At 48.2% G+C, this 16816-nt stretch overlaps 1 protein-coding gene across 1 annotated transcript in view; it reads left to right on the top strand.

Annotated features, from left to right (window-relative positions):
* SMC3 (structural maintenance of chromosomes 3) overlaps nucleotides 1–16816 on the top strand; it is a 118549-nt gene that overhangs the window by 88485 nt on the left and 13248 nt on the right. Inside the window, exons 28-29 of the mRNA XM_089578350.1 lie at nucleotides 5604–5651; nucleotides 11376–11553. Of these exons, the coding sequence (XP_089434476.1) occupies nucleotides 5604–5651; nucleotides 11376–11553 (226 nt within the window). The remainder of the gene's footprint in view (nucleotides 1–5603; nucleotides 5652–11375; nucleotides 11554–16816) is intronic.

Below are 16816 nucleotides of genomic sequence, written 5' to 3'. Positions count from 1 at the left end.
CGCCACCGCGCGGCAGGAAACGGAACGGCGACAATCCGCGCACCGCAGCTTTCAAACTGAAAGGGATCTAAAAACGTTGGGAAAAACTGCGGTATCATTTTAATTCTCTGCAGTGCTGAAGCCAGCCTTCCTCAAGAGCCGGAATCACAACAAGTGCAGAATCAGCGATTACTATATTGCAGTTTCTTCATGCCTCACTTGACCTATAACCACACTTTGACCTCACAGTCACCGTTCAGCTGTTGAGACCAAAAAAACAGCACGAGAAATAAATTTGGTTATAAATTATTTAGCGGTTGTGTGAGAATACCACATGGTAATCCATGTATGATAATGCCCTACGCATCATTACAAAGAAGAAAACAAGCTCCCAAAAGGGAGCTTGTTTTTTTGGGTCTAAGAACTGCGAGGTTTAAATATAATGCAATACATAAAAATTAAGCCAATTAAACACTTCTTAATAATATGAGCTTCATTAAAGTTTAATTTACCTTATTTTCAAATGTTATATGCGAAATCAATATTTTTAAACAAAAATTGAATGAAACTTTCAAATATGTGCTCTTATCCCAAAATAATTTTTAAGTAGTATATGTAGTTAGAATGTACAAAATGTCTGCGTATTCAATAACACTTCTGGAAAAATCAAAGTTATGGCTCACACAGTCTTCCAGCTAGTAAGCAATCACCTGAGGCCCTATAGTTGGGCATGCCATTGGGCAAAATAGTCGGGCGAATCTTTCACAGCAAAGTTGGTATCAATTCCTGCCGAAGGGTTGTGGAAACCTTGTGAATGAAACTAATAGCGTTGGTAATGTCAATACCATTTTCAAAAACTGCCGCTGAATCGAGCAAAATGGGCCCCAATGAGAAACTAACCGAGATACAGTAATCCCTCGTTATAACGAAATCGCTTTACTCGAAATATCGCTTTATTCAAAATTTCTTCCGGTCCCGACCCAAACTCATGCATTTTAAGCCGCATTACTCGAAACGCACGAAGAGCTTGACCCGCTTAGAGCGAAGTGGCGAGTGGAGGCAGCGCCGCCAGCGAGCGTAGGAATCGCCGCCGTGGCGGCGACCCTTTGCGCATGCAGTGTCAAATTAATACCACCGACGAATTAGACTCATGCAGGCATAGAACAGGCCACAAAAGTACCAAACCCACGATCGATGACCTGCCTGGTAACGGGCACCAAGAGAGTGCCGAGTGTCCCCTGCTCAGCGGGCCAAATGCCATGGTGCAGCGCGCCCAAACCGTTAATCTCGGTCGGAAGCGCATTCCTGGTGTTCCCCGTGACAGAATCCACAAGAAAATAAAGTTTTCCTCGCGCTTTGCGATGCCAGAAAACCGCGGTGTCTTGGATGCAGAAAAGTGGCTGATCATGCTTGATTCGCGTCATTCGACGAGACAAACGGCCCAATGCGTGTTAGGGACACTGAATTTTGTTGTTACGGCGGGGACACATGTGCGAAAAGCGAGCACGATTCACCGCGGCGCGAAGTTGCGAACGGCGTCGCAGCGTCCGATCGCAGCTCGCCGGCTGCGTCATGTCAACGACGGGCCGCCCGCGGCAAACGCAACGATGGGTAGCGGAAGCCAACGCGAGCGCGGAGAGCCACAGCGTCATGATGATGTAGGGCGTGCTCCTTTGAGCCGGGCCGGCCTGCCCACGGCCGGTCTCGACGCGCGAGCGCGTCGAGACCGGCCTTGATGCCGGCCGCTGGCGTCTGAAAACGCGCCCTGGGGGTAGAGGTGATGACTGCGATGCAAGCAAATTTCATCCAATAGCCGCTTTGGTGCTGCTCCTGCCTGATGCGGTTTGCCTGCCGTCTGCTAGCTAGCTCCGTTGATGAAGGCATCGCGGAAATCTAACGCATCTTTTATTATGGGACTGGTTGACAGTAAAGGGTTGCCGAGTGTAGCGCCTTTATTTGAGTGCTGGCGAGTCCCGAAGCGCTAACAGCTGCGGCATCGAAGCAAAACCGGCTAGGCTTAGCGCCGATCAGGGCAGTCGGGGAGCAGCGCGCAGTTTGTCACCCGGCGTTCCGGCAGCCAGCGTCGTTGCCGAAAGCTCCACTCTTGCACAGACATGCTGTCATTGCTCGAATCTAGGAGGCAGACTTTATGGCAGCATGGCTGCTTTGTATTTTTCTTGTGCGAATGGGAAGTAAGCCGAGCCTGCTGGCTTGCCGATCAGCCTGGATCCCGTCTGGATCACAAAAATGAGCTAAAGCTTGTTCTTGTTATAGATAATAATCCCTGGTATGAGAAATTTGAACTGTATCATCTTGGAGGATCGCTGACCAATACTGAGTTGCTGGTAGAAGTAACCAGGGGTGGAAGTGCTGCGCCAATTGCGCCATGCTGTGCCAATTTCATCTCCTGATCCAAGCTGCGCCTAAACGGCAATTTACGCCCATTGCAAGTATACAATGCCAAATTTAGCCAAGTGTTATTGTCGGCTGGCAACACTGGGCGCTCGCTACGAAACGGACGCAACCGTATTCGCGCCTTCGCGTGGCTGTCACGAAATGCTTGTACAAGCATGGGCAAAAGTACTTTCAACTATTATCTGGTAATATAACTTGAGCGCGGCCGGGTTGTGAACTTACCTCACATAGCAAGATGTATTTATTGTGCTGACAACGAGATACCAGGTTCACTCGCATAATTTGTGCACTTTTTGTCAGTAACTTAGGACTCCAAAAAGGGATGCGGAGATTTCGCGAAACACGTCCTAAAAAACTCCATCAAGGTCATAGCGCGCATATATTCCCTACATTGTCGCGCATACGTTGACCCCCCCCCACTTGCACCCCTCGCTGGTCAAAAAGATGAAAAGATTCCATATACAGGTCCATATACGGGCTTACTGTCCGTCGTGCTCGCACCTCACATGCAGCACTTATGACATTGCTTTGGCTTGGCCTGGCCAGTTACGTGGTTACAGCTGCGCGGCCGGCGTCCCCTCGCTGCTCGCACCTTTCACAGCCGTACACTGCAATGCGTTCGTGTCGATCTTCCACAGCCTGCCTTGCGTGCACCTGCGTGCACGCTGTTGCATTTTTTTTTCACACATGCTTGGGTAATAAATTCCGGGTGCGCATTTACGAGAGGACGCAAATTATGCGGCTAAATAGGGCAAATTAGCCCCCTCCTTGTTGCTTTGGCTGCGGAAATTTTCTGAATTTTAAAACCCATCTGTTGGCGGGTATTCTTTTTTTTTCCGGTCCTAACATAGTATATTCGAGATTCTGCTGCCCTCTTTTGATGAACTGCCCCCATTATGTTGTTGTTTTCTTTTCTTTTTCTGAACTGAAATTGATAACAGCTAATTTATGCAGCTACTGTTTGTAGTAGATGCCACATGGCTATTTTTTGTCATGAACTCTAGCAAATATCTTTAGAAAAATTGCAGCCCTTTTGGTTAATTCTAGCCTGTGGGATCCGTGATCAATATTTATGCAGCTTTTGGACTTGTTGCATGCAAAATTGCTCTGAGTCGCATCAAAATTTCGCCAGTCTGCTCCAAAAGTGCTCCGAAATAGCCTACAAATTGCTCCAAAGCTGCTCCAAAATAAGACTTTTGCTGCTCCAAAGCTGCTCCAAAATAAGACTTTTGCTGCTCCTGTGCCTGCTCCAAAAAGCTGGAGCCTGCTTCCACCCCTGAGTAACAAATGTGCTACGAGCAAATTTTGCAGCGAAAGCTACATTGGCCACGAACTTGTGATTTCGCTTTGGCAGTGCTCTGAGGAGGCACAGAGACCGACCTTGAGCCGTTGCCTAGCAACCGCCGCAGCTGGCGGATGCTGCGCGGCGTCATCCGCCAGCTTCCTCGCAGTTGTGGCACAATTAAATCTTGAGTGTTTTAGCTTTTTTCGAGCTGTCGCTTATATCGAATTACCGTATTTACTCGCATAATAGGCGCACTTTTTTTCCAGAAAATCCGGCTCAAAGTTCGGGGTGCGCCTATTACGCGGGGTAAAATTTCCGGAAATTTTTCGACTCTCAAAATTGAACACACCGCGTAAACGCACTCGTGTAAGGGCCGCACCCCGTTTTCCCGAAGAAAATATTAAAAAAAAAAAGATCCGTGTAAGGGCCGCACCGAAACTTTCCACGACCCACGCGGGAACAGCCTTCGGAATGCACGCGCCGAGGCCTCTGCGATCGGCTCCGGCTGCGCGCAACGGGCGCTTGATCGTGGAGGCCACACACGCGCACAAGAGCTTCCAGACGCCACCCACGGAGGGCGCCCGAGGTACAGCTTATCATCATCATCGTTTTCCTCCACCGCGAGCTTCGCTATCCATATCGCCATCAGCATCTCCAGCTCGTTTTTTTTTGTTATTGTTGTTGTTGCTGTCAAGTGCCGGGATCTGCGGTAGCGCGATAGTTCATCGTGGTTTATGGCTTTGCCGCGGAGCGTTGCTGTTTTAGCTCGACGGCCAAGCACCTTAACAGCTACACGGCTGGGAGTTTGCTCTCGAACACGGCTAGCGTGCGGCAGGTCAGAAAATACGACGTGGCCGAGAAGTGCGGCAGTTGCGACCGCGGCGTCCCTAAATTTTCGTACGCGACTCTAAGCGCCGAGGTTTTCGCGGGCCTAAGTCGGGAACGTTTCCGGCTGGAGATGAAGCTTTCCAAACAGACATTTAAAGTGAGCATCCCTGAAAACTGTGTGCGGCTGTTCTACGCGATGTCGTTGTACGTGCTGTGGGTCCGCAGCAGCACTAGTGAGGACTAGTAGTCAGTTCAGCAAAAACTTTGTTAAAATAAAGGTTGGGGAGCGGGGGGTGGCGAGGTGTCGGCTTGCAATCGTGTAAATACAGTATTGATCACAGTGCCAAGTTCGGGATGCGCCTTTTATGCGCGGAAATAAAAAAAATCTGATTTTTCGGGCCCAAACTAGGGGTGCGCCTATTATGCGAGTGCGCCTATTATGCGAGTAAATACGGTATCGCTTGTAACGAATTTTTCGCCATCTCGCTGACTTCGTTATAACGAGGGATTACTGTACATTCACAGTTGTTCTGAGCTGGTTCCTCAGGTCTTGTTCGCCCTCTGAACTAAAGCTGATGATGAGGTAGCATCCTCAAAGTCACTGCTACCTAGACCGTTAGCAGAATTAGCTGTGGATGCAGCTGAATCACGAGATTTGCCGCATTTCAGGGCACATGCCATTCAGGTGGAGGCAGCCATTAGCTTAGAAGCTCCACTGTTCTCACAAGTGGTTTAAAATTCACATATGTGCAGAAGAAAGGCGTACTAAAGAGAAAATTAAACTGTAGTGTTTCTAGCCTCAAGGCAGAAAGCACAGCATGTTCAAGAAGACAGTGTTTGAAATTGATGTTCACATCCATCGTTCGTGAGCTAACAAAGTTCAGTGGGCGTGGTACGGAAAGAGTTAATGTATTCAGAGTGGAGCACACTTTCACTTTGTATGTGACAAGTGTGACTACTACTTGATGCTGCTTGTAGAAAAAACAAACATGTGGCTGGGCGTGCTTATTCCACTTCCACAACCTTATGCCATCCGACTTCTACAACTGAGTAAGAAAGAAGAGAATGAAGTTGCTATGCCTCTGTTCTATTCTAGGAGGGCCAGACTCCATCAGTGGACCACTTTTCTGGTGTAGGAATCAGGGTGAGTCAACCTTTCACCTTTTGGAGTTATTGGTAGTGATTTTATTAATGTCTTTTATAGAGTCATGTTTGAGAAAAATGCATGTTCATTGGTTATTGATGTATGATGGTGGCACTAGGTGCAGCCCGATGTAGTTAAAGCCCCTCAAACTTGGTAGAGTAGTATCATCCCTCCTTTCCCTCTCCACTCCCTCAGTTTCTCCCGCATGCGCTTATTCTGCATTAAAGATGGTGTCCGACATATGCCTGGGAAGGCTGCACCCGTTGTGGGGGAGGTGGAAAGACAGTGTCACTGCTGCTGCATCAAAAATGGCCTCCACCCCATGCCTTGGGAAGGTGCAGATGCCCCGCCCAGCATTAGGGAGAAGGAAAGACTGAGGCGAGCGTGGGGCGGCATTCTTGAAAGGCTGGCATTACTGTACAAAGTTTGAAGGGCTTTAGGTTAATGCATGTCAGAAGCACAAGTTGGAGCAATACCTGTAAATATTGCTCATGCTTATTCTTCCAAATTACAGTAGAAACTTATAGGACTGCGTAAAATATTCATATTAAACAGGCTTTTGAATTATCTGAAAATAAAACAAAACAAAAGTGGGAGGCATGAATTATTGTAACTGCATGCAGCACATTAGTGTTTCTACCATAGCACTCAATAGAGCTGAGACCGACATTCAACAATTAAATCCTCTTGTAGTGGAAGCTTGTTTGGACTTGTTAGGATCATTGCCTCTCCCTAGTATTTCAGTCACGCCGGCTTTAACATTCGCAGGACATGGCTGCACATTTCTCGCAATGTAATTCAGTGATTGAAGCCCCTCGTCCTTGCTGGTGACTTTATACTCCGACGTTCTTGGCGTGCGCGCGAGGGTGGCAGCAAAGGTCGGATACGTCAGGTTAGTGGCGCAGCACAACGCTAAGCCTCATGCACAGATGCGATGGGAGTCAGTTTGAAAGGAGCAAGGGGAAGAGAGCGCATGCAGTCCGTTCTGGCAATGAGGAGTTAGCGCAGTGTGTTGCGTCTCTCTCTGAGTGCACCGGACGCCATCAGGCACGTTGGCAATCAGGCACTAGTGAACTGCTGAGGGTTGCCTTGGCTGGCATGATGTTACTGTGCCACACCTAAGTTGTGTCGCTGTTGTCTGCACAACGGCGCATGAGGCATTGAAGAGTTGCAGCGTGGCACGCCTATTAAGCATGGCCTGCATGGAGCGTCTTCACGGGTGATCTGGCGGGGGGCGGCAGCGGTGGGGCAATGTTTCATCCCTGACGTGCCCATTTTCACCGAAAATCCAGTCTCTGCCGAAAACAGTAAAACAAAGACACCGATGCCATGCCGTTGTCAGAAGCGGGAACTAAGCAGGCCAATCAGAGCCGGGCAAGCTTTCGCGTGAGTCTGCGCACTTCCACATTTTTTGGGGTGAACGCACAAAGGCAGCAATGTGAACACTTTTGAGCCTCGGTCAACATGGGTTTTATGTGCTTGAACATTAAGGCTTTTTTATGCTCGCGATGCGAAAACCAGCTCACAGAATTTAAGGCTGTGCGAAATAAACTAAATGTGACACTTAAACAGGCAAATTGTTTGTACTACAAAAACCTTTTCGCTGAAACTATAGCTAAAAAACCCACCTGCCGTTTGGAATATTGTAAATGAAATTCTATTCTATTCAATGCTATTCACCGCCTGTTTACAGGAGGTATTCCAAGGCCTCACTAGACCGATTTCACTAGCAGTTGCGCTACGCCACTGCCGCCGCGATGCACTCTGGGAGTTGTAGTACTCCGGCCGGCGTCGGCGTGGTGCATGGCGTATGCGCGAGAAGCAGTCCTGTTTGCATCGCCACATGATGTGTCTCTTCATGAATGCTGGATTTGTGGGACGAGTGGGTTCACCTAAAGGTTGCCATGAGGTCCGACAACTGTGCGAAGCAGAGGGTCCCAGATTTTTGGTTTTCTAGAAGAGAAAAATTCCCCAAGACATTGTGTAGAAGCTGTTCACGAGAGGCAGCTGAAGAAGTTTTGTTCTGTACAGTTAGCCATATTGTCCCTGTTGACCAGTGGACAGTGACGAATGGCAAATTTTCAAGTTCTGAATCTGTATGAAATGCCATTTACGCGGCGCTCAGCTTTGAGGTAGTCCCTTAAATTGTTCAGAAGAAGGCCATCGGATTTACCTTCGTGCTGCGTTGTCAAGCCGTCTTTGCAGCGATTTCTGTCCGGTGCAAGGTTGTAAGGGAACAAGTGTGCTCAGTTTTATTGTTATATTCAGGAATCCACAATCTATGTTTGATGGACGTATTCACTCCTGATATCTTGAGCTGCCATACTAGTGATAGTGCTTTCTCTATTTCGCAGAATGAGAAAGCTAGGCTATAAATCCGCAGAAATGGGGAATAATTCCTAACGTTTTGTTGCACATCGGTCGTTGAGCATTGGTGGTATTGCAATTTCAGCCACGTGCTATTTATGCCGGGATATCACCCACATTTTGCTTGTTGGTTTTTGAAGAAAAAAAAAAAAGTCATCTAGTGTTTACCCACCAGTCAACGTGTTCAGACTCGTACTGAGAAAATAGCGAGAGTGAGTCGTACGGAAGGCGCTCTGGCAGAAGATTATATTAACCTAAATCAGAAAGTAATCAGAGTAGCAATAATAGAAATAAAACTATTGGTAGCGAAAAAAAAAAAAACTACTAAACCCTCATTTGGTGTACTCAAAACCTCCCCGATTGGCTTCTCCTTTTCTCATTTTGCACTGAACACAAGCATTTGTCGCAACTCCAATTAGAAAAACGGCATAGCTTGATTGAACCGCTCACCTTTCCTGCTGGTGACCCGCCGAGCGCGTCGTGACATTTATGTGCATGGCCAGTTTTGAAGAAGGGCTATGATGAAAAAATATACAACAAAAGCTGTGTGACACCTCTGTAGCGAATGCCTAGATGAATACAGCCAATACTGAAACAGCAAAATGAGGTGGCAAGAAATGTCAACACTGTCTGAAGAACTTAAACTGTGTGCAACGCTGTGCGTTGAAATGTTCTGCTGACAAAATTAACGAAAGTGGCGGCCAAGTGCATTTGCATCGTCACCTGCGGCATTTTCCAAAACAAGGTTCGAGTAACGAGCACAGCGTTGCTACCGCGGTCACTCCACTTCATGCGGCCACTGACCACCGCTGCTCCTACTGCGATTAGCATTGCGCCCCTCGAAACTCCGTCGTGGCGCCTCTGTTTCCTTTATGGAGCTCAACACAATAAACGAAACAGCATAAAGTTACTGTGCCCGGTTGTAATGCCAATCAAGGCTCAAAGTAATGTGGGCTGTCGTGCAGACAACGCCAAGAAGGACTACAACCAAAATGGCGGCTGTCTACTTTCGGTGAACGCGCGCATGCACAGTAGGCTTTGTGAAATCGGTCTATTGGGAACAGTTAGGATAACAGTTAATGGAGAATATCTAAGTAATCTTCAATTCGCTGATGACATTGCCTTGCTAAGTCACTCAGGACAGGAACTGCAAAGCATGATCAATGAGTTAGACTGGCAGAGCAGAACGGTGGGCCTAAAAACACTGCCGACGATTACGTTACTTCCTAGTGCGAAATTTGAGCGCAGCTCATCAGCTGTTCCAGCTTTTCAATAGATTGAGGCAAAGAATGCGAGCAAGACATGTATGTCTTGCTGCACAAGTGCAAAAGTTCAAGTCAAGTTTTAAACAAAGCTTGTTCAAGCCCACAGTGATGGTAGTTGAAGGCTCAGGCTCCTCTCCCAAGTCATCCACCCTGGAAAGCTGAGCACCAGGCTGAGGCATAAGCTTGTGCCTATTTGAAGTAACCAGTGGGTAGCCGGCCAGCAGTGGGAGTCAGGCCCACTACTTGTGCACTGTATGCCTGCAGGCTCTGTACTGGGATCTACAGTAGTTGTTTGAGCTTGCTCAAGAGGCACTATAGTCGACACGGGGCCGGCGAAAAATTTTGTTGAAGTGGAAGCTTTGTTGTCATGATATCAGGCCAGAACCTTGACACATTGGACACATTGGACCGGACGTTAATCCGATTTAATTAGGGAAATCGGCCACACAGGTCAATAAATCGAAGTTTCTAAGAATGCTCGGAACGTGTAGATTGAGTTCCCGCGGCAAAAAGACGAGTTCGGATTCCTCTTCACTGCACCTTTAATAAATGCACGCACTACATTGCTATCAAAACTAATTTTTTTTCCTGACGCATTTTAAAAGCGTCCTTGCTTTCGTCCTGCAAGAATCCGTACTTAGACTGTGCTGCCTGGAGGCATTTCAGCTTGGACTAAGTGCGCCTGCGTCACTGCACATTGAGTAGTGGTCATATACACCATACACCTCGAAATAGATCCTTTAGACAACTTGCCAGAAATGTGGTTGCTCCGATCCTTTAGACGTTTTGCTATGTGCCATACAAGCATAGCGATGGACTCTTGTTCTGTTGAGACTCCGCCTAGAACCACCGACAGGTGTTTGGATGGGGAAAAAAATAAATAAAACGTTGCCGTGATGTTCGTCTGCAGCACAAAAGTGAAATGAGTGCACCCTAGCCAGCGTGAGGCTTCTTGCAACGATGTGCTGCCCACCGGCTTGCCGGGTGTTAGCGGATCGTTTGCACTGCTTGCTTAATGTCCCTAGGACTGACGCCTAACGTGCTTCGCAGTGAAGCCTCGGAAAAAAGCGGTTTCGAGCTAGCCACCGCTTATCATAAAACGTTTAACGTTTTCGCCGGTTTCTGTCGACAAGATTGCTTCGCACTGAAATGAACGCTGCAGAACTGATTTCCATTATGCCTTTGTCTGTCAGTGAAGCAAGCAAAAAAGCCGAAAGCCGCCTTGCACCAATGACCGTGGTTTGCAAGTGCGGAGTGCGAGCCATCAGCAAAATCGTCGCAAGCAGTCATGTGTCGCATCATATTTTTATGTGCGCATGGCTGCACATCAATTCTGATTCTGCAGGGACTGTCACCTGCACTATTCAATGTGCAAACTGTCTTCAGCAGCTGTTTTTGATGAAACCTAACGAGATACAGGTATGAGTGGACGCTAAAATAAAAAGAAGAAAATCAACCGCTTACTTGGAAAAATTTCGTAGAAGCAGAACCTCGCTCTGAAAAGTGTTCATTAGGGGTCGGGGGAAGAATTGCATTGCTTTGTATGGTTTGCCGGGGAACGGGAAATACTTTGTTGTGGCGGAAATTTCGCTGTCGCCGTATTTGTTTAATGGGGTTTGACTGTATTGACTTTTTGATAAGCGCTATTTTGTAATCAGTATGCTTTGGTTTCCTGCTCAAATAATGTGTTGTTTTCAATAATCAGAAACAGGACCGTTACAGAAGGCTCTCAACCCCTGTCTGTGGACTCCTTACCTGTCGTGTGTACCATTGCATGGGCATTTTTGCATTTTGCTATCCTTGGAAAGCAGCTGCATTGGCCACAAAGTGAGCTTGATTTACACGTTGAGTTTTGCAGGGAAGCTAAACGAAAAATTTTGAGAAGGCATGGGGTATGCATTCTTCGGCTGTGCCATTTTGTTCATGTGCCGTAGAGAACACCTTGGACCAAGGGGGCAGTAGAGTCACATTGGGTGGAGTTCAGTTACTTGGTGCCCCTTCAACTCCAGTGTAGTTCATCTGCATTGCATTAAGTGTCCCTGCTTTTGCTCTGAAGGGCTGCATAGTGACTGCAAAATGTGGCTACATGCAGGTGTCCTTTGTGGGGAAGTCTAGCGAGATGAAGGAGATGCAGCAGCTCTCAGGGGGCCAGAAGTCGCTAGTAGCATTGGCACTCATCTTCGCCATCCAGAAGTGTGACCCGGCTCCCTTCTACCTCTTCGACGAGATTGACCAGGCACTGGACTCTCAGCACCGCAAGGCAGTTGCAGGCAAGTGCACGGCTTCTTTACTACAGGAAGGTCCCCTTGCACTAGTTGCCTTTCAGATTTATTACCAAACTGCAAAAAGTTTGCAGCAATACCGTCATATTAGCAGTTCATGTAGTAAAAGTACTGATAAAGCAAAAATTTTTAAATGTCTGAAGGAGTTTAAAGGGATTCTGTTGTACCAGCATCACTTCTTGTGCCCTGTGCAAAATGCTATTTGTAGACGGTCTATAGGTGTTTCTTCAAGTATCAGGTACCAAATGCCAAGTGTGGGATATATTTCATGTAAAAAAAAAAATAAGTACAGTAAGAGCTCAATAGATTGAACATCACGAAGGTGCCAACGCAGTTCGCATTAACCAAAGTTCAAACTAACGAAAGTGAACAGAAAATGCAGTACACTGCTTTTTGGGAAACAATTGGGTGGCGAGATTACTCTATACAATTGCTCTAAAATATTCTGTGATTACCTTTCACCTTCTTTCCCGGAAGGCAATGCCCTGAATCCTGAACATAGCGGAAGGCCTCCTCTTTTCCTCCAAATCTGAAGATGAAGTGGGCGGCGTTCCATGTGTCCCAGCTTGCTGACAAGTTGGGACAGGCGTGTGACCGCCTGTGAGCATGGTCGTAAGGCTGGAAAATTAGCCGATGTGCAACTGCCCCGTGAGTGCTGCTTTCCGACCAAAATTGTCACGCAACCTCCGCGACTCGCACACTTGCCAATCACGGAGGTTGCACAACCGTTCATGTCGCAAAGTGAAAGTTGCTGGGACGGTTGCAAGTTGCCCGATTTTCCAGCCCTCCTACCCCTGGTCACAAACCACTTACCGTATTTACTCGCATAATAGGCGCACCCCCAGTTCGGTCGCGAAAAATCTTTTTTTTTTTATTTCCGTGCATAATAGGTGCACCCCGAACTTGGCACTGTGATCAATACTGTATTTACATGATTGCTAGCAGACGCCTAGTATGCGCCTGTTATGCAAGTAAATACGGTAACTCATGCCTGCCAACTCTGCCGATTCACCTCGGAGACTCTTGATTTTTGACTGAGCACACTGGATGTTGATGTCAGGATACTGACACTGAAGTTTGGTTTGTGTGATTGCACATGTTATTTCAAGAATAGTAACAGATGTACGCTAGAAGTTCTGAAGCACATTGGTAGCAAACCTGGTCCACACACACACAAAGCTTTCCTGACAGGTGACCAACAGTATATCTGAAAATCTTCCTTTCGGTGTACTGATGCCGCAGAAATGCAAAAAAGAAAGTGAGCTGCTACACAAGAAAAATAAAATAAAGCAAAACTTAAAAGAGGAGCTGAGTTACTAATAGGGAACCCAAGCTCAAGTTTGGGAGCGCGACGCTAGCGCAGCCGGAGCAGACGCTCTGCTAGCTTTGTGTTCACGTGCGACGGGAGAGTTGCGCGAGGTGCAGTCTTCGCGATGACAGACACGGTCCCGCCGAAGCAAAAATGAGGTAGTACGAAGTATTGAAGTGCGGTGAGGCTGTAATGCTTGTTTCGCGCCTTTGGTTCGGCACAACTCACACGGAGCACCACATTTGGGCCACAGGCCTTACAATATTCTGTAAAGCTAATATTCTCGCAGAAATTAAGTACAAACATGGCTTAAGAACTGAAATAAATTAAAGGAACAGTACGCCTGGGTTCACAGGGTTTAATGTTCATCAGCCTCACGACTCAGCGAGCGGGTTATGTCCCAGCGCACATATGTCCAATACTTTTGCCAAGTTTTCCACTCGACTAGTGTGCTTGGCCATGTAGAAACATTTTTGATTCTCCGCTGCCCATACTTCCTTCCCCGGATGTACAAAATTTATTTTAATAAGGCCGTAATGTAAAACCAAAGCGTATGTACAGGGTGATCCACTCTTACCGTGAACACGCAAGTATGCGGCTGCGCTCTTCAGCTTACGAGTGAGTCTCTTACCGTGCACGAAAGAAGTGGCAGACGACGCGCAGGCAAGTCGCTTGCTGCTCAATTTTCCAGCCTTCCGACTGCGAGTCGCAAGCCTCTGAAGCAATCAGCGAGACGCCGCGCACGGACGCGCCGGGCGATGAACTACACTGCTCCCTGGCTGCTGTAGTCGTCGCTAAGCCGAACCGTTTCGTATCAGTGCCGCAGCTGAGGGCGCTTCGGAACTGGCCAGTGCTGTAGTAAACGTGCTACTCGCGTCACTGTTTTACTGTGAACCTCGTCTCATAATGAAATAAAGACATGATTGATTTCTGCAACGCCTTCAGCAGCGAAGCTAGCAGACAACAGGCCAGCTGCAGTGGGCATCAGCAAAGCGGTTATGGGAAGAAATTTGCTTCTACAGTCGAACCCGGATATATCGAATTCGAAGGGGATCGGAAAATAGTTCGATATAGCGAAAATTCGATATACAGATATAGGCTAAAACTGCACTCGCGATAACAACAAATTGTGGCTTACCGTTTGGAACAGCCGCGAATCATATAGTATGGGCGTGCAATGGGAAAGCGCTTTATTTCGTGGAAAAAAAATAGCTAATTTTGAGCTGCTTTTTCCACTGGGAAACGAAGTTCAAAACACTGGCCTCGATCTTCTCGAGACTGTCCAGGTGCGAGAGCGCCGAATTAGGCTGAACGCTGACGCCAGTTCAGTGGCTGTGCACGGACGCGTTTCTTCGACAACACAGTTGCCCTCGTCGTCGCTGAAATCGGCATCTTGAACGCCAGCTATTCTGACCACAATGTCCTCATCAGCGAGGTCGGCTACCGCCTGAACTTCGCCGTCAGCGTTAATAAAGTCCTCAACCGTCGCTTCGGACGAAACTGCGCCGGGAAAATTGGACAAGTAGCGAAACGCGTCGTTCAAGCACTCACTCATCGTCATCTAAATCTTCCGGACATTCATCTTCGGCCACTGCAAGGCCTGCCTTGTCAAAACAGCTGGCTACTGTGGCATGCTTCACGTCGCGCGTTGAAACACAGGCACACACAAGAAAAACACGCGAGGCGCAGATGGAGCGGTCCGAGCGAAGCCTATGCATGCGAGGGGCTGACTGCAGTCAACACGGCTGCGAAGAAACGACAGAGGGAAAAAGAAAGAGCAGGGACAAAGATCGGCGCTCTGGGCTTCGCTTTTTTTTTTCTTTTTTTCTGAGCTCTTTCTTCTCTCCAGACCCACGAGCGACCGTTTTCTCTCTCTTCCTTTCCCCAGGAGGCGCTGCTTGGAAACGTCGCCGCGCGTCTCCGTGCGTGCCGCGCTCTCTCTTCGCTGAGCTCCAATGACCTTGGCTAAGCACACGCCGGCGGTACAGGAGGAGCGGGAAAGCTCACGCCGGTGGGGCGCAAAAACGGGGGGGGGGGGGGGGGGGGGGGGGGGGGAAGAAGGGGGGGGGGGGGGAAGGCCCTGCGCCTGCTGACTGACTGCGGAAATGTTCTCCGCTGAGGCGGCTGAGGACCGGAAAGGAATGTCTTTGGGGAAAGCGCACCTTACAGGGGCGCGGCACGGCGTTCGATATATCCAATGTCCGGCGAAAATGGAATTCGATATACAACGCAACTGTCCTTTACTTTTACATAGTATTTTCAAGGGGGTAATCTGTGTGTTCGATATAGCCAATAATTCGAAATACAGTGGACTCTCGTTAAACGGAACCTCAAGGGACCGGGAAAATATGTTCCGTTTATCAGGAGTTTCGTTTAGAGAGAGAATAGGTTCAGCATTGCGCAATCCGCTTCCGCGTGATCCCTACGCGGCTGGCGCGCGCGCGCGCAGTTGGCAGTCTCAGCGGATCTCAATTTGCGAAATCTAGGTAATAAGGAGAACGGTACACTATGAGAACAAACTTTATTAGAGAAAAATAAGCAGTGAATTTTTTTTCCAGTAGTACTAGTACTGAAATTTAAAAAAAAAAATGTCAAAAGAGTGAGAATTACCACTTATTGGCTAGTGAAAAAGGATTTTATATTTGCTTGTTTGAGCTCTCGCAGCCGTTTTTTGTTAATGGCATCACCCATACTTGACAGGCTGTGCAGAAACACTTCCGAACCTTCTTCTCGTTGGAAGAAACTCTTCAGCATTTGGACTGCCGATTCCACCTGCGCAGGTGTCACCACAGGATCAGAGTCAGCGGTCTCGTTTTCAAGCTCTTCCTCCTCGTCTTCACTTTCATCAGGGGGGCAGACATCAGCTATAATGCTGTGCACGGTATTTTCTGGGCACGTTGCCACATCGCTGTCGATCTGGACATATTCATCAAGTTGAATGCCCATCGCAGCACAATTCTCTAGTAGCAAATCTTCCTCGGCTGCGTCGTGAACATCATCAGGCTCACTCTGTGTGCTGGGTTTTTCTGTGGTTGCGGCAAACCCCGCATGCCTCAAGCAGCTGGCAATGGTGGTTGCACTAACCTGCCGCCAAGCATCATCCAGGAGGTAAACGGCACGCAGTACATCTACCTTGTACAACTCTTTCCCCTGGTCCATGCATAAGAGCATCCTCCTAAGAAGATTTTTGTGGAAGCGCGACTTGAGCGCTTGAATCACACCCTGATCCATAGGCTGCAGCAGTGCTGTGGTGTTCGCTGGCAGGAATTCCAGCTGTATGGACTTCAAACCTGGCACAGTTCCGTGTCCAGGGCAGTTATCCACCAGGAACAAAACTTTCCGCTTGTTGCGAGAGAAGCGCGCATCCTCGCGATAAATCCACTCACTAAAAATGGCTTGCGTCATCCACGCCTTGCCATTGGCCTGGTATGAAACGGGCAAGGTTGCGACGTTTTTGAAGCAACGAGGATGCTTCGATTTGCCGATCACTAGCGGCTTCAACTTATCGCTGCCCGTCATGTTGGCACCGATAAGGACGGTCAGCCTGTCCTTGCTCAGTTTCCCTCCGGTGCATTTCTCTCCTCTAAATGATAGCGATTTTGAGGGGAGCAACTTGTAAAAGAGTGCAGTCTCATCTACATTGTAGATGTTCTCTGGATCGTATTCCTCCAGAATCTCGGGCAGCCGTCTTTCTCGCCAGTCTCCGCATGCCGTCGCGTCAGCAGCGGCAGCTTCCCCTGAAACAGCACGAAACACCAGTCCATTGCGCTCTTTAAACCGGGTCAGCCACCCCTCGCTGCACGAGAAACCCTCGATGCCGAGGTGAAGAACAAATTCTTCCGCTTTTGCACGAATTAGTGGCCCGCTGATTGGGATGTTTTCACTGCGGGCTCTGCGCAGCCAAAGCACCAGTCATTTCTCCAAGTCTTCGTGGTCAGCCGC

The sequence above is a fragment of the Amblyomma mixtum genome, chromosome 3, assembly GCF_055824585.1.
Source record: "Amblyomma mixtum isolate Tamu chromosome 3, ASM5582458v1, whole genome shotgun sequence".
NCBI lineage: Eukaryota > Metazoa > Arthropoda > Arachnida > Ixodida > Ixodidae > Amblyomma > Amblyomma mixtum.
Note: the sequence above shows the minus strand (reverse complement) of the source record. Positions and strands in the feature narration are given on the sequence as shown.